The sequence below is a fragment of the Oryx dammah genome, unplaced genomic scaffold (assembly GCF_014754425.2).
Source record: "Oryx dammah isolate SB20612 unplaced genomic scaffold, SCBI_Odam_1.1 HiC_scaffold_28, whole genome shotgun sequence".
Lineage (NCBI taxonomy): Eukaryota > Metazoa > Chordata > Mammalia > Artiodactyla > Bovidae > Oryx > Oryx dammah.
The window spans coordinates 79,343,759-79,371,207 of record NW_024070212.1 but is presented as its reverse complement, the minus strand read 5'-3'; the positions used below and the strand labels follow the sequence as shown (position 1 = coordinate 79,371,207).

The 27,449-nt window shown below is 40.7% G+C and overlaps 1 protein-coding gene across 1 annotated transcript in view; it reads left to right on the top strand.

Annotated features, from left to right (window-relative positions):
* ROR1 (receptor tyrosine kinase like orphan receptor 1) overlaps nt 1-27,449 on the top strand; it is a 194,800-nt gene that overhangs the window by 40,464 nt on the left and 126,887 nt on the right. The window contains exons 2-3 of the mRNA XM_040232675.1: nt 13,372-13,659; nt 14,319-14,349. Coding sequence (XP_040088609.1) covers nt 13,398-13,659; nt 14,319-14,349 — 293 coding nt within the window. The 5' untranslated portion in view covers nt 13,372-13,397. The remainder of the gene's footprint in view (nt 1-13,371; nt 13,660-14,318; nt 14,350-27,449) is intronic.

Below are 27,449 nucleotides of genomic sequence, written 5' to 3'. Positions count from 1 at the left end.
GCCATAGTGCAGCCACTGTGGAAAACAGTATGAAGGTTCCTTAAAAAACTACAGTTACCATATAATCCAGCAGCTCCACTCCTGGGCCTATATTCAAACAAAATGAAAACTCTTATTCAGAAAGACACATGTACCTCAGTATTCATAGCAGTGCTATGTACAGTAGCCAAAACAGGGAAACAACTTAAATGTCCACTGACAGGTGAATGGATAAAGATGTAGTATATATATATATAATGGAATATTACTTATCCATAAAAAGGAAAGAAATAATGCTATTTGCAGCAACGTTGATGAATCTAGAGATTATCATACTAAGTGAAGTAAGCCAAACAGAGAAAGACAAATATCATATGATGTCACTTGTATGTGGAACCTAAAAAAAAAAGAACTTATTTATGAAACAGAAATAGACTCACAGACATAGAAAACAAACTGCTGCTGCTACTAAGTCACTTCAGTCATGTCCAACTCTGTGTGACCCCATAGACGGCAGCCCACCAGGCTCCCCCGTCCCTGGGATTCTCCAGGCAAGAACACTGGAGTGGGTTGCCATTTCTTTCTCCAGTGCATGAAAGTGAAAAGTGAAAGTGAAGTTGCTCAGTCGTGTCTGATTCTTAGCGACCCCATGGACTGCAGCCCACCAGGCTCCTCTGTCCATGGGATTTTCCAGGCAAGAGTACTGGAGTGGGGTGCCATTGCCTTCTCTCTGAAAACAAACTAATGGTTACCAAAAGGAAGGAGGGATAAATTAGAAGTTTAGTATTAACATATACACATTACTATACATAAAATAGATAAACAACACAGACTTACTACAAGCACAACACACTATATTCAATATTTTGTAATAACCTAAATGGAAAAAACTGAAAAATAATATATATAACTGAATCTCTTTGCTGTATACCTGAACCATTGTAGTTCAACTATGCTTCAATTAAAAATATGTCAAAAAATAAAAGCTACCATGTGTCAAATTTTGGTACAATACTAAATAATAAATCAAACCCCCATGACTATACAGTGGAAGTGAGAAATAGATTTAAGGGACTAGATCTGATAGACAGAGTGCCTGATGAACTATGGACGGAGGTTCGTGACATTGTACAGGAGACAGGAATCAAGACCATCCCCAAGAAAAAGAAATGCAAAAAAAGCAAAATGGCTGTCTGAGGAGGCCTTACAAATAGCTGTGAAAGGAAGGGAAATGAAAAGCAAAGGAGAAAAGCAAAGCTATACCCATTTGAATGCAGGGTTCCAAAGAATAGCAAAGAGAGATAAGAAAACATTCCTCGGTGATCAGTGCAAAGAAATAGAGGAAAACAACAGAAGGGGGAAAACTAGAGATCTCTTCAAGAAAATTAGAGATACCAAGGGAATATTTCATGCAAAGATGGGCTCAATAAAGGACAGAAATGGTATGGACCTAACAGAAGCAGAAGATGTTAAGAAGTGGCAAGAAAAAAGATCTTCATGACCCAGATAATCACGATGGTGTGATCACTCACCTAGAGCCAGACATCCTGGAATGTGAAGTCAAATGGGCCTTAGGAAACATCACTATGAACAAAGCTAGTGGAGGTGATAGGATTCCAGTTGAACTATTTCAAATCCTAAAAGATGATGCTGTGAAAGTGCTACACTCAATATGCCAGCAAATTTGGAAAACTCAGCAGTGGCTACAGGACTGGAAAAGGTCAGTTTTCATTCCAATCCCAAAGAAAGGCAATGCCAAAGAATGCTCAAACTACCACACAATTGCACTCATCTCACACGCTGGTACAGTAATGCTCAAAATTCTCCAAGCCAGGCTTGAGCAATACGTGAACTGTGAACTTCCAGATGTTCAAGCTGGTTTTAGAAAAGGCAGAGGAACCAGAGATCAAATTACCAACATCTGCTGGATCATTGAAAAAGAAAGAGAATTCCAGAAAAACATCTATTTCTGCTTTATTGACTATGCCAAAGCCATTGACTGTGTGGATCACAATAAACTGTGGAAAACTGTTCAAGAGATGGGAATACCAGACCACCTGACCTGCCTCTTGAGAAACCTATATGCAGGTCAGGAAGCAACAGTTAGAACTGGACATGGAACAACAGACTGGTTCCAAATAGGAAAAGGAGTACGTCAAGGCTGTATATTGTCACCCTACTTATTTAACTTAAATGCAGAGTACATTATGAGAAACGCTGGACTGGAAAAAGCACAAGCTGGAATCAAGATTGTCAGGGGAAATATCAGTAACCTCAGATGTGCAGATGACACCACCCTTATGGCAGAAAGTGAAGAAGAACTAAAGAGCCTCTTGATGAAAGTGAAAGAGGAGAGTGAAAAAGTTGGCTTAAAGCTCAACATTCAGAAAACTAAGATTATGGCACCTGGTCACATCACTTCATGGCAAATAGATGGGGAAACAGTGGAAACAATGTCAGACTTTATTTTGGGGGGCTCCAAAATCACTGCAGATGGTGACTGCAGCCATGAAATTAAAAGACGCTTACTCCTTGGAAGGAAAGTTGTGACCAACCTAGACAGGATATTAAAAAGCAGAGACATTACTTTGCCAACTAAGGTCCGTCTAGTCAAGGCTATGGTTTTTCCAGTGATCATGTATGGATGTGAGAGTTGGACTGTGAAGAAGGCTGAGCGCCGAAGAATTGATGCTTTTGAACTGTGGTGTTGGAGAAGAGTCTTGACAGTCCCTTGGACTGCAAGGAGATCCAACCAGTCCATTCTGAAGGAGATCAGCCCTGGGATGTCTTTGGAAGGACTGATGCTAAAGCTGAAACTCCAGTACTTTGGCCACCTCATGTGAAGAGTTGACTCATTGGAAAAGACTCTGATGCTGGGAGGGATTGGGGGCAGGAGGAGAAGGGGACGTCAGAGGATGAGATGGCTGGATGGCATCACTGACTCAATGGACGTGAGTCTGAGTGAACTCCGGGAGTTGGTGATGTACAGGGAGGCCTAGCGTGCTGCAGTTCATGGGGTCGCAAAGAGTCAGACATGACTGAGCGACTGAACTGAATTGAAATTATTTGAGAAGCTATAAAAGTACCTCTCTTCTCCAAGTGTATGAAGCCAGCTTTTCCTCATATATTTCAACCAAAACAATATATTACAACAGATTGAATGCAGCAAGAGGAGAATCCAGCTGTCTGCTCTTAAGCCAAATAGTAGATCAACAACAATAGAATTGGGGACAAACTCAGGTGGCTCATTGGTAAAGAATCTGCCTGCCAATGCAGGAGATGCAAGAAACTTGAGTTTGATTCCTGGGCTGGAAAGATCCCCTGGAGAAAGAAATGGCAACCCATTCCAATATTTTTGCTGGGAAAATCCCATAGACAGGAGCTACATGACGGGCTACAGCCGGTGGGGTCGCAAAGAGTCAGACACACATACAAAGGCTGTGTAGTGATATTTTCTTGTTTTAATTTGCATTTCCCTGAAGATATATTATGTGGAACATCTTTTCATATGCTTATTTGCAATTTTTCTTCTTTGGTGAGGTGTCTTTTAAAGTCTTGGTGGTGGTTGTGGTTGACCTGCTAAGTCATGTCCAGCTGTTGCAACCCCATGGATGATAGCCCGCCAGGCTACTCTGTCCTCTGTCCGTGGGATTTCCCAGGCAAGAACACTGCAGTGGGGTGCCATTTCCTTCTCTAGGATATTTTCCCAGTCTAGAGATTGAACCTGGGTCTCATGCATTGCAGGTGGATTCTTTAACCGATTGAACCACAGAAAAGCCCCTTAAAAATTTTGGTCCATGTTTTACTGGGGTTGCTTTCTTACCACTTGTTTTAAGAGTTCTTTGTATATTTTGGATAATAGTATTTTATCAGATGTGCCTTTTGCAAATGTTTTCTTCATCTGTGGCTTGTCTTCTCATTCTGTTGATATTGTCTTTTGCAGAACAGACATTTTTGATTTCAATAAAGTCTCATGTATAAATTATTTATTTCACAGATCATGTCTTTTTTGTCATATCTAAAAAGTGTTTTCCATACTCAAGATCAGATCATCTGGGTTTTCTTGTATGTTATCTTCCAAGAATGTTGTAATTTTGCTTTTTATGTTTGGCTCCATGATCCATTTTGAGTTAATTTTTGTGAATGGTGTAAAATCTGTGTCTAGATTCATTTTTTGCTTGTGAGTGTCCAGTTGTTTCCACACTATTTGTTGAAAAAACTATCCTTGCTCCTTTGTAGTGACTTTGCTTCTTTGTCAAAGATCAGTTAACTACACATAGGAGTCAACTGGGCTCTATTTCTGGTCTCTATTTTCTTTCGTGGGTCTATAATGTCTATTCTTTCACTGATACCACAGTGACTTGATTACTGTAGCTTTACAGAAAGTCTTGAAGTTGGATAATGTCAGTCCCCCAACTTTGTTCTTCTCCTACAGTATTATGTTGGCTATTCTGGGTCTTTTGCTTCTAATATAAACTTTAGAATCAGTATATCAATATCCACAAAATAACTTGCTAAGATTTAGGTTGGGGTTGCATTTAATCAATATTTATTTTAAATCTTACTTCTACTTGCTTTGTCACTGTGGATGGCCTTTTTTTTTTTTTTTTTTACTATCCCCATGCCTTAGATATCTTATGTATAAGATGAGAACAATAACAATGATTTGTAACAATAGCTGCCATGGTAACAAGTACCCTTTAGATGTTAGCTATTATCATCATTATTATTATATCATTGTCACCATGGTCTTTATTACTAGTACCACACTGGGAGACATAGTTCATTCAGAGGCACAGAGCTAGAGGTGGAGTCAGCAGAATTGGAATTTTTTCTCTCTCAAACCAGATTATGCCCTGTCTCCCAGTCACCACTCTGCCATTTCGGCCTTTGTCATCTGCAAAAGAAGGGAAAGAAGGCTGAGAAAGCTTCCATAGTTCAAACACACATTGTCACAGATATTGAATCAAGCCACTAAAAAAATATATTTGTTAGAAAACAAAATTGAAATGGACACATTTTAAAAATCTTACTGGGTTTATTCAACAGTTCATAAGTTGGCAGCATTCCATCTAGCAGATAGAAAGGAGTTTCGAAGAACTGTACAAAATGCAAGACTTTTATAGGTAGAAAAGGGCAGGACAAGGTTGTTCCTAGCAGAGTAGATTGTTTATTGCAAGGTCACTTTCCTTTAGGGGACAGCAAAGGTCTATCAGGCAGATTACCTCACTAGTGCTGACCAGCTAATTCCAGACTGATTGGTTTTAGAATCCACTCCTGTTGATGCTTTAGATTGCTTCCATGTCTTGGCAATTTAAACAGTGCTTCATTGAACACTGGAGTGCATGTATCTTTTTCAGTTAAGGTTTTCCTCAGATATATGCCCAAGAGTGAAAGACTGAAGAAAATGCACAACCTAAAAGTTCTATTTTCAGTTTTTTAAAGAAATCTCCATATTGTTCTCCACAGTGTCTATGCCAGTTTATATTCCCACCCACAGTGTACGGGGAGCTTCCCTTTTCTCCATACCATCTCCAACACTTATTGTTTCTAGATTTTTTTGGTGATGATCATTCTGATACCAAGAAGGTGTGGTACATATATACAATGGAATATTACTCACCCATAAAAAGAGCAAAATAATGCCATTTTTCAACAACAGGGATGGACCTAGAGACTGTCATCCTGACTGAAGGAAGTCAGACAGAGAAAGAGAAATGTCATATGATATTGCTTATACATGGAATCTAAAAAAGAATGTGCAAATGAACTTACACAAAAGAGAAGGAGTCACAGATGTAGAAAGCAAACATGATTACCAGAGCAGGTAGGAGGAAGGGATAAACTGGGAGATTGGGATTGACATATATACATACTATAAATAAAATAGATAACTAATTAAGATCTACTGTATAGCATCAGGAACTCTACTCAATACTCTGTAACGGCCTATATGAGAAAAGAATCTAAAAAAGAGTGGATATATGTATATGTATAGCTGATTCACTTTGCTGTACAGCTGGAACTAACACATTTTAAATCAACTGTCCTCCAATAAAAATTTTAAAGATAAAAAAGTCTACTCCTGGAAGAGGTTAAAACTGTAATGAAGTTAGGTGTTAAGTCCAGGTTTGGTGACATGGACTTACTTCAAGTGACTCCACTTTGGACCTATTTTCTCTTTTTTAACAGTATTAATAGCCAGGTTTAAATGTAGAAGCCAAATGTCTTTGTCTGGCATTCAAATTCGGTCAGTATCAGCTGTCTGCTGTCAACTAAAAAAAATGAACACCCTAAAAACTGAGGATTATATTTTATTTGGTTGACTTACTGAGGACTTAAGCCTGGGGTACAGCCTCTTAGATAGCTCTGGGGACAGTTCTGAAGAGATATGGAAAGGGCCAAGATATATAGGAGCTTTACCAAAAAAAAGCCCAGGGGACTACCCTGGTGGTCCAGTGATTAAGACCATGTGCGTCTAATACAGGGGATGCAAGTTTAATCCCCTGTTGATGAACTAAGATCCCACATGCCACATGGCACAACAAAAAAATAAATAAAATAAAATCCAACTACTTATTTTTAAAAAGTCCCCCAAAACCAAATGAACAAAAAAGACCAGGTAGTGAGAACATCAAAAGATTCCTGCTAATTAAATCAATATTAGATATATCAAGTTAATGAATTTAGTGCTTTTCTATATATGAGAAGGGCAAGAGTCTGGGCTTAATGAAGGTATTCCTTTGGTATGCATCTTAACTATTAGGGCCAGTATTTTGTTTTTATCTCCATCCTGAATCTCCTTAGAGTGTGCCATCCAGTGCTCTGGAGCTTCCCTTACGGAAGCAGGCACTATTCCAGGAGGTACAAACCTCGCAAGCCCATGTGGTAGATCATGACATCAAAGCCCAGGAAGGTGAGGGACTGCCTGACAGCTAGCTAGCAGCAGAACTGATATCAGGCCCAGTTTACAGATTCCCTCTGCCCTGGGCTGTTTTCACTGGGAGGCTCAAGTGTTCTCTGAAAGAAATGACTAGTCTAAAACCTGCAGCAGCCACAAGTGCTGGGTGTAGAACAGAGTGTTGGTCCCTTTGCGTGGCTCATGAGTTTGCTCCAGGAGGATCCAGCTAGTTCTGGGAAGATAATGGATTACAGCCAGGGGCTTGTTAACAACACGGGTGATAGCAATGATTTAGACATGCGTTTTTATTTTATTTTATTCCGGTCACAAAATGCTTTTGTGTTGTTTCAGCCAAATGTTGTTCTGATGCTTCCAGTCTTTGCCAAACTGAGGACCAGACCATTTGCTTGTTTTACTTACTAAGTGAGCAGCTACAGATGGCAAATAAACCGAACATTATTCTTTATTAGTAAAAAGTTAAAACGAAATTCCCTGTGTTTATGGCAAGGCTCCTTTGTTAAGTGAACACAAAGATTTGTCTACATTTCCTTTGTTCTTCCTGGAAACATGCTGCTTGAACCAGCTACTACACTGATTTCAAGATGCCTTATAACCCTTGTTTTTGTTTTTAGGTAAATATGATTTAGAGCTGCACAGACAAATTAACTACTCTTGCCAGCAATGTGCTAGTTATGTGGCTTCAGACAGGTGGCCTCACTTCTCAGATCTCCTGTTCTGTAAACTCAGAACTGAACTCAGCAAGGAAAGTAATCAGTTGGATGGATAATCATCCCCCATTTTTAAGTATAAGTTATTCGTGAGAAAAAGGAAAAAAAATACCTGACAATAACAGAAACTTTCATATGCTGCTTGCTGTGTGCCAGACCCTGTTCAAAACACTGTGTGTAATTAATTTAATCCTCACAGTAACCCTATGAGGATGATAAAATTATTGGCCTAATTTCACAGATAACAAAACTTGAAGCTCAGAGAGGTTAAATAACTTGCCCAAAGTCACACAGCTGATAAGCAGCAGAACCAGGATGTAAATTTAGGCATTCCAGTTTCAGAGCCTGTGAGGGTTGATTTCATCTGGTGGATCAGCCCATACTAAATTGTTTTCAATAAATTTGAGTACAGCTTCAGAGAATACTGGCTTCCCTGATGGCTCAGACTGATTATAATACAGGAGACCCGTTTGATTCCTGGGTCAGGATGGGTTTGCTTGGAGAATCCCACGGACAGAGGAGCTTGATGGGCTACAGTCCATGGGGCACAAAGAGTCGGACAGGACTGAGTGACCAACACTTTCACTTTTCAGAAAATGGTTGAAATCCTCCACCCAGCTACAGTACTCTCTGTCTCTGGGCTGATCTATGTTCCTAGAAGAAAAAAAGTGAAGAACTGTATGTCTATGAATGTATCATGTGAAGTAACTGGGCTTTGGGAGCAAAAGAAGTTGTTAAGTTCCTGTTCACCCTTTTATATTTTATGCTATGAGGGCCAAGAAGCTTGCTGGGATTTTAGGCAACTGCCTCTGGGCGGACTTGGGGGGTGGGGGAGGGGGGAGTGGGGGGAGGTGGGGACAAAGAAATCAAGTAGAAATGGCTTTTTTTCTTGACTAAAACTCAGCAGTCATGAGATGCCTTAGTGGTGATATCTCACCACTGAGATGCCTGGCACCCAAAAACTATTGTCCTGGCCTCTGGGGAGTGAGGTGGATATTGGCTGGCTTTGATATTTAAAGTAGGTAGAAATCTGGGAGGGAGAGCCAAGCTGTGGGAGTACCTGGGGGCTGGTACACCTCTTGCCACTGAAGACATCCCTCCAACTCAAAGCTGGACCCGTGCTCCCCGAAAAGACAGGAAACAGGATGTAGCTTCAAAGAGAAGGGCCTACAGGGCACATCAGGTCAAGTGAGGTGCTTGGCTTTGGGAGGGAAACCATAACACCAGTCAGAACACGTGGCAAAATCTTAGACCCATTCACCGGATAATCCTGGCCGGAGGTAGGGGAAGATCACAGCCCTGCCTGTATGTGGAAATGTGTAAATCCCAGCTCTTCTTTAAGGAAGAAATTTGAATTCTATTCCCACTCCTCAGTGGAGCTCAAGCTACCAAAGCCATCTGATGGAGTAGAAAGTGCTAGGTTTTGGAACCAGGGAAAGCTGAACCAGACCTTGACAAGTCACTTAACCTCTCTGGTCCTGTGTCTCCTCATTGTTGAGCGGCTATAACTTCCTCCTTTGCAGGGTATTGGACAGGTAAATATTAAGGCAAAGCCCTTGGCATATGGTAGGACTTAGAGTCTGTTTGTTCTTACTATTGAACTAACCAGCTGGCACAGTTGGACTTTGTCTAGCTGCTTGGCTGAGCCTCAGGACCCAAAGCTGTTAGTGTTGGAAGCTTGGGGGTGTAATGTACAACTTACTTTGTGACCACAGGGCCAATCAGCTAATCTCTGAGACATCTCCTTATCTGCAGCCAGGCAGTGTGATTTCTGTGCATTTCCTACTTTGCGAGATTGTTAGAGGCTAACAGGAGACAAGGTAAAAGCATTATACACAATTTATTATAAAAATAACAGAGGGACTTCCCTGGCAGTCCAGTGGCTAAATCTTTGTCTTCCACTGCAGGGGGTGCAGGTTCCATCCCTGGTTGTGGAGCTAGGATCTCACATGCCTTGTGGCCAAAAAAAAAAACAGAACAAAAGAGAAGCAATACTGTAACAAATTCAATAAAGACTGTAAAAATGGTCCACATTAAAAAAAAAATCTTAAAAGGAATTTAAGAAAAATAAAAATAATACATCATTGGTTAACATTTTTGAGTGCTTACCTTTTGCCATGGGGCTTCCCTGGTGGCTCAGATGGTAAAGAATCTTCCTGAAATGTGGGAGACTGGGGTTCAGTCCCTGGGTCAGAAAGATCCCCTGGAGAAGGGAATGGCAATCTGCTCCAGTATTCTTGCCTCGAGAATTCCATGGACAGAGGAGCCTGGCAGGCTACAGTCCACGGAGAGTCAGACATGACTGAGTGACTTAACAATTTCACTTTCACCTTTGCCATAGCTAGTTTAAATATCTTCCAAGTCTCTCTTGATTTAATTTTAATCCTCTCACAGTTTTGTCAGGTAGAGTCTTTTTTATTATTTCTGTTTTTTAGTTGGTTAAACTGAGGTATAGAAAAAGTTAAATAACTTGCCCAAAGTCACCCAGGATAGTGGGGACAGACACTGGATTCCAGCACAATCAAATTCCAGAATCTGCCCAATGAAGTATTAATAACTAGGCTTATATTGGCATTGTTGTGTGACGGCTATTTCTGTGTTTCTTTTCTACAGAGAGGGCATAGTTATCCATTCTTTAGGTTCCCAATAGAACTGCAAAGCCATTCCAATATCTCCAGAAAACCACCTGTAAACTAGTTTCTACTCTCTGACCACACCTCACATGTTAGGAACACATGATACACGCCATTCACGTGCATGACTCATTCCTGTGGAGCTGCCCAGACCTTGACAACCTCTCTACTCAATTTTTGGTGGAAAATTAGAGCAAATAGTGAATGATTTATTGTTGGCCTTTATGAAAGCATTTACAGTCATCTGAGTGGTTAAATTAGCCAGTTGTTGTTGTTCAGTCACTAAGTCTTGTCCAACTCTTCGTAATGCCATGGACTGCAGCATGCCAGGCCTCCCTGTCCATCACCATCTCCCAGAGGTTGCTCAGAGTCATGCCCATTGAGTCAGTGATGCCATCCAACCATCTCATCCTCTGTTGCCCTCTTCTCCTCTTGCCCTCAATCATTCCCAGCATTAGGGTCATTTCTAATGAGTCAGCTCTTCACATCAAGCAGCCAAAGTGTTAGAGCTTCAGCTTTAACATCAGTCCTTCAAATGAATATTCGGGGTTGATTTCCTTTAGGATTGGCTGATTTGATCTCCTTTCAGTCCAAGGGACTCTCAAGAGTCTTCTCCAGCAACACAGTTTGAAAGCTTCAATTCTTCAGTGCTCAGCCTTCTTTATGCTCCAACTCTCATATCCATACATGACTACTGGAAAAACAATAGCTTTGACTGTACGGACCTTTGTCAACAAAGTGATGTCTCTGCTTTTTAATACACTGTCTAGGTTTGTCATAATTTTTTAATTTCGTGATTGCAGTCACCATCTGCAGTGATTCTGGAGCCCAGGACAATGAAATCTGACACTGTTTCCGCATTTTCCCCATCTATTTGCCGTGAAGAGATAGGACCAGATGCCATGATCTTTGGTTTTTGAATGTTGAAGTCTAAGCCAGCTTTTTCACTCTCCTTTTTCACCTTCATCAAGAGACTCTTTAGATACTCTTCACTTTCTGCCATTAAAGTGTTATCATCTGCATATCTGAGGTTGTTGATATTTCTCCCAGACAGTCTTGATTCCAGCTTGTGCTTTATCCAGCTGGGCATATCGCAGGCTGTACTCTATATATATGTTATATAAGCAGGGTGACAATATGCAGCCTTGACGTACTTCTTTCCCAGTTTTGAACCAGTCCATTGCTCCATGTTGAGTTGTCACTATTGCTTCTTGTCCTGCATACAGGTCTCTCAAGAGGCAGGTAATGTGGTCTGGTATTCCCATCTCATTAAGAATATTCCACAGTTCATTGTGATCCACACAGTCAAAGGCTTTAGCATAAATTAGCCAGTTAGATATCTCAAAAACAAGTTATCAATAAAATTCTATTAAATTCAACAAATTTACTGTGCTCTGCCTGTGCTGCCATACACTTAGGCACTTGTGGCTATTTAACTTAAATTTTAAAGTTCCTGGGACTTCTGTTGCATTCAAATGGTTAAGACTTTGCCTTCCATGCGGGGTGTTCAGGTTCGATCCCTGGTCAGGGAGCTAAGATCCCACCTGCCTCATGGTCAAAAAACCAAAATGCAAAAAGCAGAAACAATTTTGTCACAAATTCAATGAAGAGTTTAAAAATGGTCCACATTAAAAAATAAAAAAAAACACCTCAGTTCTTTAGTCACTATAGTCATATTTCATCTGCTAAATAGGTCAACTTGTGACTACTAGCTACCAGTTAGACAACACAGATTACAGAACATGTCCATTATAGCAGAAAGTGCTCCTGGATAATGCTGCCAGATGGTAGGATCTCTGAGGATACAGCGATGACCAAAACATTCTGCCTGCCCCTAAGGGCTTACTGTCTAGCAGTGAAGACAGCTGCTGAGCAAGCCATCCCAGGTTGTAGTGGGGGAAGGACAGAGGGCAATGGGAGGTGTTGAGGACGAGGATCTACCCAAGGATGAATGGTCAAGAGAAATGAAGTCAAAGAAAACTCCATATATGTTATTGAGTAATTGACCAATTTTTAAACTTTGTTGTACTTAGTTTTTAAAAATTAATACTGATTATTTACTCTGCAACTGAATTCCATAACTATGATATTTAAAATATTATTGAAGAATAAGCTTAAAATTTATTCAATATTAAATGTTTAGTGTAATAAATCTCAGAATAAGCCAAATGCAAAACAGTATGATTCCATTTATATGAATTTTAGAATAGGCAAATTAATCTCTGATGGTAGAAATCAGAGCTATAGTTGCCTGGCATGGGGGAGGGGTTGTGAGTAGGAGGAGTGATTGACGATTAAGGATCTTGGGGGTACTTTCTGGGAAATTGATAATGTTCTCTTGTTCTATACCTTGATAGGGACATTGGTTACACAGGCGCATGCATTTGTTGATACTAGAGGAGCTGTGTAATTAAGATTGATACATTTCATAGAATGTAAATTATATCTCAATTAAAAATTGAATGCATGAAGTTATTTTTTATCATGTGTTACAGTTGGCATGAGTAACATTATGGAAATCATTTCATTCCCTCATCATTTTGTCTGCTAGCAACCTGGCCTTCATAACCCTTGTTATATCATCACTGGCAGGAGGATCTTCAGCATCCTTCCTGATCTTGGGCCATGTCGACATAAATATATTGCTCCTACTTTTCCAGTGTTTCATGCTTTCTCTTTTATCAAAAGTGGACAAGCTGGTAGGATCTTTGCCAGAATGTTAAGAAGGATATATTTTGGGGTGAGGAGATTTGAGGTGAATTTTGCTTCTTTTTCTTCTTCACTATATCATTTGCATTTGTAACAAGGAGCATGTAGTTTTTTTAAATTACTCTGAAACACAGAAGTTCATTTTGTCTTGGCCTGGAAAGTCCATTTATCCATGGGTACTATATAATCATTTGAAAACCGGGTTTTATTGCACAGTAACACATTTCCTTCCAAGCAGCAGGATCGGTGGGTGGTTCTTTAGTAGTCATGGGTCTCGATAAAGGGCTGACTTCATGCATCGTCTGTCTCCACCACGCTGCTCCTGTTAAGTCTCTCTGTGGTCTGGGACACACAGAGTGAATCTGGGTCTCTTGGAGGTGGTCTGCCCCTCTCATCTGCCTGCTTCTCCCTGTGCGCACAGATTCTTACCTGACCCTCGATGAGCCGATGAATAACATCACCACGTCCCTGGGACAGACGGCTGAACTGCACTGCAAAGTCTCGGGGAATCCGCCTCCCACCATCCGCTGGTTCAAAAATGATGCCCCTGTGGTCCAGGAACCCCGGAGGATCTCCTTTCGGGCAACCAGCTATGGCTCTCGACTGCGGATTAGAAACCTCGACACCACAGACACAGGCTACTTCCAGTGTGTGGCCACAAACGGCAAGAAGGTGGTTTCTACCACTGGAGTCTTGTTTGTCAAGTTCGGTAAGCAGCTTCCTACAGGGGATGACCTTTGACTCAGCCTCCATGGGGGAGAGGAGGGATGGAGAAATGAGCATCTACTGGGTGTTGCCCAGCAACACAGAAGCTGGAACACTTGTACCCATTTTAGAAATAAATAAATCAGCAGTTAAGTACCATGTTCAAGGTCACCCAGCCAGTAAACAGCAGAGCAAGAGCAGGGTCCAGATTGGTCTAACCTCAGCTGCAGTTCTAAATCACCACACCAGTGAATTCTTCTCAGGATGTTCCTTGTCCAGAGAAGTTGGGAAGATTTCCAGGACACGTGCCCCTTTTTGATCCAGCTGGCATCAAAGACCCCTGCCTGTGGTTGTATCAATATCCTTGTGCTCATTCAGCCTCCCACTGAAACTCCCTGCATCTCACGATAATGCCTACTCTATTGACTCATTTTTCAACCCTGGTCTTAGCATTTTTCAGGCTCTGAACCGTGGGATAATCTCATTGGTATGTTTTTTCCTAGAGGTGGTTGGGGGAGCTGGAGCAAAATAATAAATTCCAGAAAAATAAATATCACCTTGGGGTGGTTGAGAACTTTAGATTGTAATGGTTTGACTATACTGAAGCTTACCTTCCAATAACCCAGGCTGACTGTTTCCTTTGTTTTTCTTTCATTTCTTCAGGGCCCCCTCCCACCGCAAGTCCAGGATCTTCGTAAGTACTTGCATCTTCTTTCGAGCCATTTTCAACGGTTTCCGCCGAGGTTGCTAGGGCAAAGGCCATTTTGTCCTCTGCTTGGGTCAAAACACTGTGTTCCCAGATTTCATTCCATTTTGCCCTGCCCTCATTCCATTTTGCTTTTTCTTTGATAGGAAGATTCACAGGAGACCAGCCCTGGCAGTAATCTCAATTGTGGTAATGTGGATTCTGAACAATCAAAGCAAAGAATATACTTACATGTATTATTTTCAAATTAAACTAAGATTTAGTTACAATGGATTTGGTAAAATCAAACCAAAAAATGAAACAGTGCTGGCTTAGGAACCTATACTGTAGCCTTTGCCTCAAAGGGTCTGTACTTCATTCCTGATGCTTTACTTATTGAGCAGGTCATCTGCTAGGTGATCACTTTATTCTTATTCCCTTTAAGAACTCAGAGGCAGAAGTTTTGACTTGCCCAGGAAAAGAAAGCCCTGTGTCTGGATGAGAGTTACGTTTGTTTCATTTTGAGTCTCAAAATCCAGTTTCTTTCACTGACCCTATTGTTGATACATCTTTCCTTTCCTGTTTGAAGGAATCTCTTCTTTCATTCTAGGAGCATTCACTTGGGGCATTTTTCTTTATGTATATTTTTATTTGGGCAGGGGTGGGGGATGACCTGCTTATTAAAATCCTTGCTCTGCAAGAAAATGTATTTCATATTCTGTGGATTTCTTAAGTAAAACTCACTGGGCTCTGCCATGAGAGCATCCAAATGCCTGACCTAGAATAAACCAATGGCAAATACAACAACCGCTTAATTTGCTCTTATCCCCTCTGTGCCTCTTAATTACCGTGTGGGATATTTTAATATATTTGTGTGTGCCTGGAGGTCCAGTGGCCCACAATCCCATTAATAAAACAGGTAATGGGTAAAAATAAACACTGGCTTTCAGCCACACTGTTCTGCTATTTCATCAGCCAGTTAAAGGTGACTGTTAAAGAGTCTTTAAAATCGCCCATGGGCTAATTGCATTCTGCTTGCCCAGGTAGAAAATGTTGATTGATCTTAAAGCAGGTCAGAAGTGTGGTCACTCTGCCTTGCATTTCTTGAAGTTAATCTTTTTTTAAAATGAACTCACTTATTTGTTGATATATGGAATCCTTTTGAAGTCTTATTTAAACAAAGATGAAAACTTGTTACCGGCTGTAAAAATGGTTCCCACTCTGGTACCTTGTTTGTTCCTGTTAATCTGAGTTTCAAATGCAGCTGATAATCTCTGTCCTAGGTTGATTAATGTGGTTCACTAATCTGCCTTTGTTCTTAAACACTGGGCTGTTGATTTTCTACCTGTTATATTTGTATCAGAGTTCCTTTTTTTTAGTATCAAAAGTATTTTTAAACCTTTTTATGTCTTTGCTTCTTGAAGTTTTCATTCTTTCTTTGTTACTGCCTTTCTGATGAACTCAGTCTATTTTCTCATGATTTTTAATTTCTTACAAAGATAGGACACCACTTTTGTGAGCTGATATCTATGGAAAGGTTATTGAAGTTCCTTAAAGATTCTCAGTGATAGCTCAAAGTATCCTTTGATGTCAGGCACTCTGTTTTATGTGAGCTGTTCATTTATCTATCATGTTAGTCTGCGGTAACATGAACTGTACGGTTGCCATGTTTGCTTGAAGGGAGCTGCAATAAAATATAATCAAAGTTGGAAATCTCACAGGGCCTTCTGCAGCTCAATTTTCATCCCCATTTTGGCATTGCTAGTTGGCATTTTGGTACCCTTTTCTTTCATTCCCTTAGAGACTGGTGACAGATCCTACTTTTTTCTCCTTTCTCCGTTGCCACCACCCACCCTATCTCCAAGAGTTCCTCTCTTCATAAGACTAACTCCCAAATGGAATGCTAGTTTCCTTCCCTATTCTCAACAAGATGCCAAACCTCCCCACAAGGGCACAGGCAGAATGTAACAAAATAATAGCCATGGGGGATATCACACTGAGGAGCGCTCTGAAAGCCTTTTGTCAAACCGCACAGTCTTTTCCCAAGGCAGGAGTAAAGTGCGGTTATAAGATTGCTCTTGTCGCTTGAAGGTGGCACCATAAGAGTTACTGCAAGGAAGTCAAATGCAAGTGCATGACGCACCCTGATGTCTAGAGCAGTGAGATGCATTAGGTGCATGAAACCTGGCGAGAGCTGGGCACCAGTTGAGGCCACAGCACATCCCTAGACTGGGACCGGCTTGTAGGGCCCTTGGGATTATAGCCCAGAAAGACAAAGCACGTGAGGCACTAGCCACTCCCCTAGGGACGCATCAGGTCTTCACACAAAGCTTCCAGGATGGCATTTTAGGTTGTAGCAAGAGCAAATTTGAAACGTTGGTTTGGCTTCTGTTCATAGCTGCGGGCTAGCTTTCTTCTGTCATTGCTGGGTCCTGGCCCACCTCTAACAATTATCAGAGCCTGGGGCACGAACTCAAGTGGAGGCCCACATACCACACGTCTACATATTTAAATGTTGTAAATCAAGCTAGCAAACTGTTCAGTGAAATATGTTCTGTCCTCCCACGTTAACAAATATACTTTCATAATGACAAAATTTAAAAATACATGCAAAATTTGTGTAGGACTAGAAGCCAGAAACTGTCAAAACTAACCACTTTAATGATTCTTCTTCATGTCTACATGCTATGTTCATGAGCCAGAGATATTATAAGTAATTCATAGATTGTTATATATTAGTTCCATTAAAACTTCTTTTATTGCCTTCATTTCAGTAAAATGAATACCTATGTTGTTTTACATGAGATTTTCACATAGTGTGATTCTTTAGACATTCTTTGGCTTGTAGATGCATCACCCTATTTTCCGCTTTGATATTCTCACAGCATTCTCCCTTTGTGTGTGTCACTAAATTTCCTCTTTCATAAAGATACCAGTCATATTGTATTTGGGCCCATCCCAGTGACCCTGTTTTAACTCAGATACAGGGTAACAACTGACCTCTGTAATCAAGTTACCCTATTTCCAAATATGACCATGTGCTGAGCTACTGGGCATTAGGACTTCAGCATGTTAATTTGGTGGGGGCAGAAACGATTCAACTTATAGAATCGTTTAAGAATTGTATAAAGAATTTAATATTAAAGAATTTATCTCAGCCATGTGAAACTCTTGCAAATATTACCGTTATTTGTGAGAACTTTTCAGAAGCAATGATTGGAATACATGAAAATGAATGCTTGGCTATATTTGGGATGATAGTTTATTGTAGGAGAGTCTATTGCATTCAAACTGGAAAGTGGATTAATTTGTCTCTTACTGCAGTGCTTTTGCCACTGCAGTCTTCCCTGTGCTCCAAGCCATGTCCATCACTCCCCCTGGCCCTGACACGAACCTTCACAGGGTAGAATCAGAGTTGTCTTCTGTTTCAAGGACACAGGACCAAAGATGCAGAGAAGTGATCCCTGGGACTGGAGCAGTGTTAAATCATGGAAATGGATGTTTAAGGTTTGGGTCACTGAGCCAGCACTCAGTGGCACCACCAGAGAAGCAGAGAATCCCCTGTGTACTCTTTACTCTCATTCACTTTATTTTCTGAGTATGTGCGCCCAGGACAGGGGCCTTCTTTTTTTACTTTTTTTTTTCTTTTTTTAATAACTATTTTACTGAGATATACTTCATATGCCATAAAATTCACCTTTGCAAAGTGTTTCTAGTATATTCAGTGTTATATAACTTTCACTATTACGTTATTTTAAAACATTTTCATCACCTGGGAGGAGAAAGAATCTCCTCCCAGACCCTGATAGCCTCTCCTCTACTTTCTGTCTCTGTGGATTTACCTGTTTTTGATATATCATGTAAATAGAATCACACAGTATTCGTCCTTTTGTGTCTGCCTTCCTTCACTTAGCATAATGGCTTCGAGGTTTGTCCACATTATAGCATGTGTTGGTACTTTGTCCTTTTTTACGGCTGAATAGTATTCCAGTGGATTCCACATTTTCTTTATCCATTCGTTTATTGGCGGGCTTTTGTATTACTGCCACCTTCACCTATTCTGAATAATGCTGCACTGTTCATGTACAAGTTTTTGTGGGGTGTGTCTTTTCTGTTTTCTTGAATGTCTACCTAGGAATGAAATTCCATAGGTATATGGTTATTCTGTATCTAACTTTTTGAGGAACTACAAAACTGTTTCCCAAAGGGGCTGTGCCATTTTATACTCCTGTGAGGAATGTATGAGGGTTACAACATCTCTCATTTTCCTTTTATTTATTTTTAATTATAATGACCATCCTAGTGGATGTGAAGTTGTGATTTTTTTCAATTGTAATTTTGATTTGCATTTTCCTAATGCCTAATGATGTTGAACATCTTCTTATATGGTCATCAGGTACTTGTACTTCTTTGGAGAAATGTCTGTTTGAATTCTTTGCCTATTTTTAAATTGGTTTTGTGTGTGTGTGTCTTTTTATTCTTTAGTTTTAAGAGTTATTCACATATTTTGGATACTGTACTCTTATCAGATATATGACTTCTCTCCACTCTGTGGGAGAAAAATATTCATTTTCTTAATAATGTTCTTTAAAACAAAAAGCTTTTTCATTTTGATGAAGTGCAATTTATTCTTATGTTTTGTTTGGCTATTTGTGCCTTTGAGAAACCATTGCCTGAAACAAGGTCACAAAGGTTTACTCCTATCTTTCCTTCCTACTGTTATAATTTTAGTTCTTTCGTTTAGGTTTTTGGTCCATGTTGAATTAAATTTTGCCTAATGTGTGAGATAGGAAATCCATATTCATTCTTTTGCACCTGGAAATCCAGTCTTCCCAACACTGTATGTGGAAAAGACTATTCTTTACCTATTGTCTTGGCACCCTGTTAAGAACCAATTAACTATAAATGTATGTGTTTGTTTCTGGACTCTCAGTTCTACTCCATTGATCTATGTGAGTATCCTCAGGCCAGTTCCCCACGCAGTCTTGATTACTATAGTTTTGTAGTAAGTTTTGAAATCAGAAAATGTGAGTCTTCGCTTTCAGTCAGTGTTCTACTGAAAAAACAGAACCAATAAAATGTTATATGCACGTATATGCGAAGAGATTTATTTCAAAGAATTGGCTTATATGATTGTGTGGGCTAGCTAGCCAAGTCTGAAATCCACAGGATAGAGTGTCAGGAGGGGCAGGCTAGACACTCCTCACCAGGTACTCATGCTGCAGTCCACAGGTAGAATTTCATCTTCATCAAGAAAACCTTACTTCTGCACTAAAAGCCTTTCAACTGATTAACTGAAACTCGCTCATTTACTGAGGATGATTTCCTACAGTTAGCTGACTACAGATGTTCCGTTCAGTTCAGTTCAGTCACTCAGTCGTGTCCGACTCTTTGCGACCCCATGAATTGCAGCACACCAGGCCTCCCTGTCCATCAACAACTCCCGGAGTTCACTCACACTCACGTCCATCGAGTCCGTGATGCCATCCAGCCATCTCATCCTCTGTCGTCCCCTTCTCCTCCTGCCCCCAATCCCTCCCAGCATCAGAGTCTTTTCCAATGAGTCAACTCTTTGCATGAGGTGGCCAAAGTACTGGAGTTTCAGCTTTAGCATCAGTCCTTCCAAAGACATCCCAGGGCTGATCTCCTTCAGAATGGACTGGTTGGAACTCCTTGCAGTCCAAGGGACCCTCAAGAGTCTTCTCCAACACCACAGTTCAAAAGCATCAATTCTTCGGTGCTCAACCTTCTTCACAGTCCAACTCTCACATCCATACATGATCACTGGAAAAACCATAGCCTTGGCTAGACGGACCTTAGTCGGCAAAGTAATGTCTCTGCTTTTGAATATGCTATCTAGGTTGGTCATAACTTTTATTCCAAGGAGTAAGCGTCTTTTAATTTCATGGCTGCAATCACCATCTGCAGTGATTTGGGAGCCCAGAAAAATAAAGTCTGACACTGTTTCCACTATTTCCCCATCTATTTGCCATGAAGTGATGGGACCAGATGCCATGATCTTAGTTTTCTGAATGTTGAGCTTTAAGCCAACTTTTTCACTCTCCTCTTTCACTTTCATCAAGAGGCTTTTTAGTTCCTCTTCACTTTCTGCCATAAGGGTGGTGTCATCTGCATATCTGAGGTTATTGATATTTCTCCCGGCAATCTTGATTCCAGCTTGTGCTTCTTCCAGTTCAGCGTTTCTCATGCTGTACTCTGCATATAAGTTAAATAAGTAGGGTGACAATATACAGCCTTGACGTACTCCTTTTCCTATTTGGAACCAGTCTGTTGTTAATCACATCTAAAAAATTTTTCACAACTGCAACTGGACTAGTGTTTGAAAAACTGGGAACTATACCTTGCCAAGTTGACGCATAAAGCTGATCATTCCATCCTCCAAAATTGTTCTTCTTTTTAAAGACTTTTTTTCACCTATTCTGAGTTTCCTTTTATTTCCATATGAATTTTAGGGGCAGCTTGTTAATCTCTGCCAAGAGGCCAGCCAGGTTTTTTACATGAATGGAATTTGCTCTATTGATGAACTTGGAGAGTGTTCCCATCCAAACATTAAATTTTCCAATGCATGAATATGAGATGCCTTTCTATTTAATTTCTTTCAATTATGTTTCATAGGTTTCAGTGTATAATTTTACTCCTTTATGTTAAATTTATTCCTAAATATTTTATTATTTTTCTTGCTATTGTATATGGAATTGTGTTCTTAATTTTCAGATTATTCACTGCTACTCTATAGAGATACAACTGATTTTTGTATGTCATTTTTATGTCTTTGCTAAGTCATGTCCAACTCTTTGCGATCCCAAGGATGTAGCCTATCAGGCTTCTCTGTCCTTGTGATTTCCCAGGCAACAATATTGGAGTGGATTGCTGTTTCCTTCTCAAATTTAATTTTATACCCTTGCTAAACTCATTTATTAGCTCTGCGTGTATGGGTGTGAGTAAAATTCACTCAGTTGTGTCTGACTCTGTGACCTCATGGACTGTAGCCTGCCAGGCTCCTCTGTTCATGGAATTCTCCAGGCCAGAATACTGGAGTGGGTAGCCGTTCCCTTCTCCAGGGATCAAACCCAGGTCTCCCACATTGCAGGTGGATTCTTTACCATCTGAGCCACCAGGGAAGCTCAATATTTGTATGTATGTATGTGTGTGTATATATGTAGCTGTTAGTTTAGTTGCTAAGTCATGGACAGGCTCCTGCCAGGCTCCTCTGTCCATGGGATTTCCCAAGCAAGCATAATGGAGTGGGTTGCCATTCCTATTCCTTAGTATTTTCTATCATATGATCATGTTATCTACAAATAGAAACTGCTTTACTTCTTTATTTTCAATATATGTGCTTTTTATTTCTAGTCTAGAGCTTCCTGTACAGTGTTAAATAGAAGCAGTGAGAACAGACATCGTCTTTTCCCTGATCTTAAGGGAAAAACTTTATGATGCTAGCAGTTGTTTTTTTGTAGATACCCTTTGTTCTGTCCTTTTCCTACTTTGTTGAATATTTTTTACTATAAAAGGGTGTTGGATTTTGTCAAATGTTTTTCTATGTTTATTGAGATGATCATGATTTTTTGGTCCTTTATCATATGTTAGTGTGGTATATACTATGTTGATTAATTTTTAATATCAAACCAAGCTTAAAATTCCTGGGCTCACCTGAGAGCTGAGCTGATAAAGAATCTACCTTCAATGCAGGACACCTGGGTTCGACTCCTTGGTCGGGAAGATCCCCTGGAGAAGCAATAGGCTACCTGCCCCAGTATTCTTGGGCTTCCCTTGTGGCTCATCTGGTAAATAATCGACCTGCAATGCGGGAGACCTGGGTTGGGTCCCTGGGTTGGGAAGATCCCCTGGAGAAGGGAACGGCTACTTACTCCAGTATTCTAGCCTGGAGAATTCCATGGACTGTATAGTCCATGGGGTCACAGAGTCGGACATGACTGAGCGGCTTTTGCTATATTCCTGAAATAATTTCCATTTGGTCATGATGTATAATTCCTTTTTGGTGGTGGTGGTTTAGTCGCCAAGTTGTGTCCAGCTCTTGCCACCCCATGGACTGTAGCCCGCCAGGCTCCTCTGTCCATGGGATTGGATTCTCCAGGCAAGAATACTGGAGTAGGTTGCCATTTCCTTTTCCAGGGGATCTTCCTGACCCAGGAATTGAACCCGGGTCTCCTGCACTGCAGGCAGATGATTTACATATGTTGCTGAATTCAGTTCACTAGTGTTTTGTTTTTTTTGAGGAGTTTTGCATCTATGTTTATAAAAGGTATTACTCTGTAGTTTTTTGTGTGTGCAATGTCTTTGTTTAATTCTGATGTCAGGATAACACTGACCTCTTAGAAGGAGTTGGGAAATAGGCTCTTCTATTTTTGAGGAAGGGTTTGTGAAAATTCTTCTTTGAATGTTTAGCTAAAATTCACCATTAAAGCTATTTGGGCCTGAACCGTTCTTTGTGGGAAGTTTCAAAATTAGTGATTCAACTTCTTCACTTGTTATAGATCTATTCAGGCTTTCTGTTTATGAGTCAAGTTTTGTGTCTTTCTAGGAATTTGTGCATTTCGTCTAGATTATCTAAGTTGCTGATATATAGTTGTTTAGAGTTTACCTTATGATTTTTAAAATTTCTATAATATCAGTTGTGGTGTTTCTTCTTTCATATCTGATTTTGGTAACTTGTATTTTTTTTCATGGTAAAATTAGCTAGTCTAACTAAAGATTTGTCAATTTCGTCAGTCTTTTCAAAGAACTTACTGTTTTTTGAAAACTGAGCATTGAAATAATGCATTGCGGTAATTCTAGAAATCAGATCACTTCCTTTCTGATGTTGCTGTGTTTTGTTGTTCCTGTTTGTTTAGTGACTTTTCTGGAATAATTCTGAATAGTCTATATTCCCTATCATGTATGCTACTGAAGTCTGTTCTCAGCTCAGAGATCAGCTAACAATGGACAGAAATTACTTTAAACCAATAAGTCTCCCACCCTTTGCTGAAGGGTTCCATGTGTGTTTTGGAGGAGTCCCTTTAGCACTCCAGTTTATAATTCTATCTTTGCTTTCATTTCCTGCTTGAGCATGACCTCAAGGTTAGCCAGAGGTGAGAGATTAAAGCTTGCTCGGATCTTTACTACGTATGCACACAGCCCCTCACATGACCTCATATGAGTGCATCCTTCCACATCTCCAGAAGTATGTCAGAGGTTTTCAAAGTCCCCTATAACTGTCTCATTCCTTAGATCCTCCCTTTGAGAGCTTTTGAGCTTTTTTTGGCTAGGCTCCATTTTTCCCCAGCTGATACTGTTAGCCCAGGCAACTATGAGGGTTTGTTTTTTTTTTTAACAAATGTCCTGGGGCTAGGGCTTTTCCCACCCAGAAGTTCTGAGTCCAGTTTAAAAAAAAAATCAAGCCCTGTGAATGGGGCTTTTCCAGAGTCTTGCTCAACAGGTGAAATCATGCCAGTTCTCTGCAGACAGGATTTTGAGGCCCTGCAACCCCCTTTGCCTCCTTCAGTGAGCACTCTGCTGCTGGCTTTCATAGCTGCCAGTTTTCAAGGTTACTGCCGAACTCAGGAGGGGCAGATGAGAATAGGGCAAGTTAAAATTCCATAGGACTCTGATCTTTTCTTGAATAAATTCTCAGAGTGTTGCAAGACTTTGGCCAATTTCCAGAATTCTGAAAAGGTTGATTTTCACATTTTTTAGGTCCTTCCTCTGTCATTCCATATTCCCTACCTCCACCAGGGCATGTTGTTGATATCTACAGACACCGCAGGTTTAGTACTATCTTAGGAGGCCTCTGAGGCCCCAGGGTATTGTTCCATATGATGACAACTTCCCTTTGTTGAATTTCTTCCCCCAAATAAGGCAGTGGTTGGGACTTCTCACATATATCACCTCTCTGCTCCAAAACAGCTCTCCAGGGAAGATGTTTTGATCCCTGTATTAGTTAACAGGCTCACAAAAGTTAAATGGCTTTAACTGGACCTAGTTCATATTCAACTTCTTCAGTTTTAATCTTTAGGGATTATGAAATTGATGGATTGGACCCTGTGAGAACTGGGGAGTCCCAATATTATATCACTCACGCTTGCCTAGGCCTCCTGGTATATCTCTTGAGCTTTCTAACAGGCAAACAGACCCAGTACAGCAAACACTAAGCATCAGTTCAGTCCAACAAATACTTATCAATCACCTACAAAATGCCAAGCCTTTGGCCAAATTCTGTGGAAACTACAGAGACTAAACTTTGCTCTCCAACTGCTGACCCAGTGTGCTGGGGCCTGAAAGAACAGGCCTTTCACTTCATCAGCAACTGCTTCTGACCCTCCACCCCGTCTTCTTCATCTCCCCTGTGACCCTCCTCTCCACCACTCTCCTATTTGAAATTCTGTAACCATCTTAGCACTGCTTTACCTTCTTTCACCCTTGTCTCCTATAAGCAATTTCTCATTGCAGAAACCAGAGTGAGCTTTTAAAAATATTTTCTGCCCTCTCAGGCCCCTCACTCCCCTGGACTTCCCATTTGGAATAGATTTCCGACTCCTTGCCCTGACGTGTAAGACTCCCTGCCTCCCTCTGGCTTCCCACCACCATCATTCAATTCCAGCCACGCTGGCGGAGGTTCTGTTCCTTGGACTCTCCAGGCTTGTTCTGCAGGCCCTAGGATTCCTGAGCTAGCTGTTCTCTGCTTGAAAGGCTTTGTTCCAAGATCTTAGCATGAGTCACTCTTTTCTTGTCATTTAATGCCCACCTAAAATGTCACCTCCTCAGAAATGATCCCTGAATCTAAAGTAGCCCCAGGCACTTTCTATCCTATAACATGCTTCACTGATACAGAGTATGGTCACCACCTAACATTTTCTTTTTTATGCCTTTATTTGTCTGCAAAATAAGTTTCATGAGGTCAGAGCATTATCTGCTTCATATATCATTCTATCCCAGTCCTAGAACATAGCCAACATTCAGTAAATATTCATTTAAAAAAAGGAGAATGGGGGGATGGGAGGAAGGGAGGGAGAAAGACAACATCTAACTTCCCTCGTGGCTCAGTTGGAAAAGAATCTGTCTGCAATGTGGGAGACCTAGGTTCAATGTCTGGGTTGGGAAGATCCCCTGGAGGAGGGAATGGCTACCCACTCCAGTATTTTGGCCTGGAAAATCTGTGGACTGTATAGTCAGTCCATGAGGTCACAAAGAATTGGACACCACTAAGTGACTTTCACTTGAGATGGCAATAATAGTACCTATCTTATAGAATTGTCATTGGCAGTGATGAGACTATGAATATGAAATACTTAGAATTCAGTAAGTATTCCTCCAATGAATGAAACAGCATTTGTTGACTGACTGACTGAACTATTCCACTGTGAACTATTTACACATGAAAAGTCCTGGCATGGGGCCTGGTAGATAATTAAAGTTCAGTGAATTTAAGTTGTATTTCTTTTCTTTCATCTTATGAGGCCTCCTGAAGAATCAGTCTGAGAAAGACCATGGTTAAGAAAAAGTATCTCATAGGCTTGTTGTAAAATATAAGATGATGCCTATAATGCAGGTAGCACGGTGCCTGGTACATATAAGGAGCTTCATAATGTTGACTAATGTCACCATCATCATCATTGCTGTTTTAGCATAAAGACCATGCCTTGTTCCAGCTAGAGTCCTTCTGGACAACATATCTAGATGTGAACCCCAACCAGAGACCTTGAAGTCTCTATTTCCTTTCCTCTCATTGGCCTTTGGCTTTAGTCCCTTTCTGCAGAAAGATAAAGTGACCAGCTTTTGATGAATTCTTTCCTTTTCTTATCTGCTTCCAAGTCTCAGCCACAGTGAAGAAGTGTAGCTGGGCGTTAGCCCAGCCCAGGAAGTGATAATGTAATTTTCAATTCAAGATAAACTCAAGGATAACTTTCAACACAGCTACTCAGGCAGTTCAGGGGTGGAGGTGCCCTGTAGAGAGGAGACGGGTAAGTCACTCAGCAGCTGGCCCAGAACACAGGGGGCCACAGCTCCAGTGAAGTAGCTAACCTCCATCTCTTCATCAACCCCCTTGAGACTCAGTTCTCTGCAGAGAAGGGGCAGAGGGAGGGAATGCAGAGAGATTAGATAAGAAGAATTTACCAACCCCACTGGGAGGTGGTTCCAAAAGTATAGAAGGTTGAGAAGCCAAGCTCTTACATCCCAATCCACCTCCATCACTCAGCAGTTCCCACTGTATGAATAGGGTGTGGAAAGCTTCCAATTAGAACTATACTTGTGAATATTGGCAAAGTGTATCATGTGTGCAGAGCACATTTAAAAGGAGAAGGAAGATAAGGCCTTGTTTTTGAGGAGCATGTGTTGTGCTATGAGGTTTTCAGTCTGTGAGTCAGTCATAAATATATTGCCACGTCTAACACAGCACCTAGCACGTAAGTTGGTGCTCAATGAATGTGTGTTAAATTGAACATCTGTCCTGAAATCTTTTCTCCACATATAACAAAGTTTTATTATTTGCTTAACACATTTTTATCAAGTTCCTTCTGTGTTCCAGGCCTCTGGTTCTTAGAAACTGTTTTTAAGTCATACAGTGAGGTGCCAGACAGCAAAACCAATCCAAAAACCCTCATTCAACATCATTTAAACTTTTCTTTCCTGTATTTATGAGCCCTAATATAAGCTTTCATTGTAAGTTACAGAGCAAGTACTTTTTAAGAAATGGAGAACATTTCTACTCCCAATTCTGGCTTTGAGTGAACAGAAAGCCCAGAGATATCAGAGTGTGGTTTTGACCACTACTTCTCAATTGTAATTGCATGGAAGTCAGCCAAGGTGTTGCTAAAATGCAGATTCAAAGATGTAGGTCTGGGGTGGAGCCTGAGGTTCTGCATTTCTAACAGGCTCCCACCAGGTACAGGCTCTAGTGATGCTCGTCCACATACTTTGAGAAGCAAGGGTCTAGAGAAAAGGCATTTGTCAGGATTCTAGTCCTTTCTGTGTCATTCATTCACCAGTGACCCTACACAGGATGCTTACCTTCTTTGGGCCTCAGTTTCTTTATTTTCAAACTGAGGAACTTGAGTTCAGTGTGATCTAAGAGTTCTTCTAAATCATAC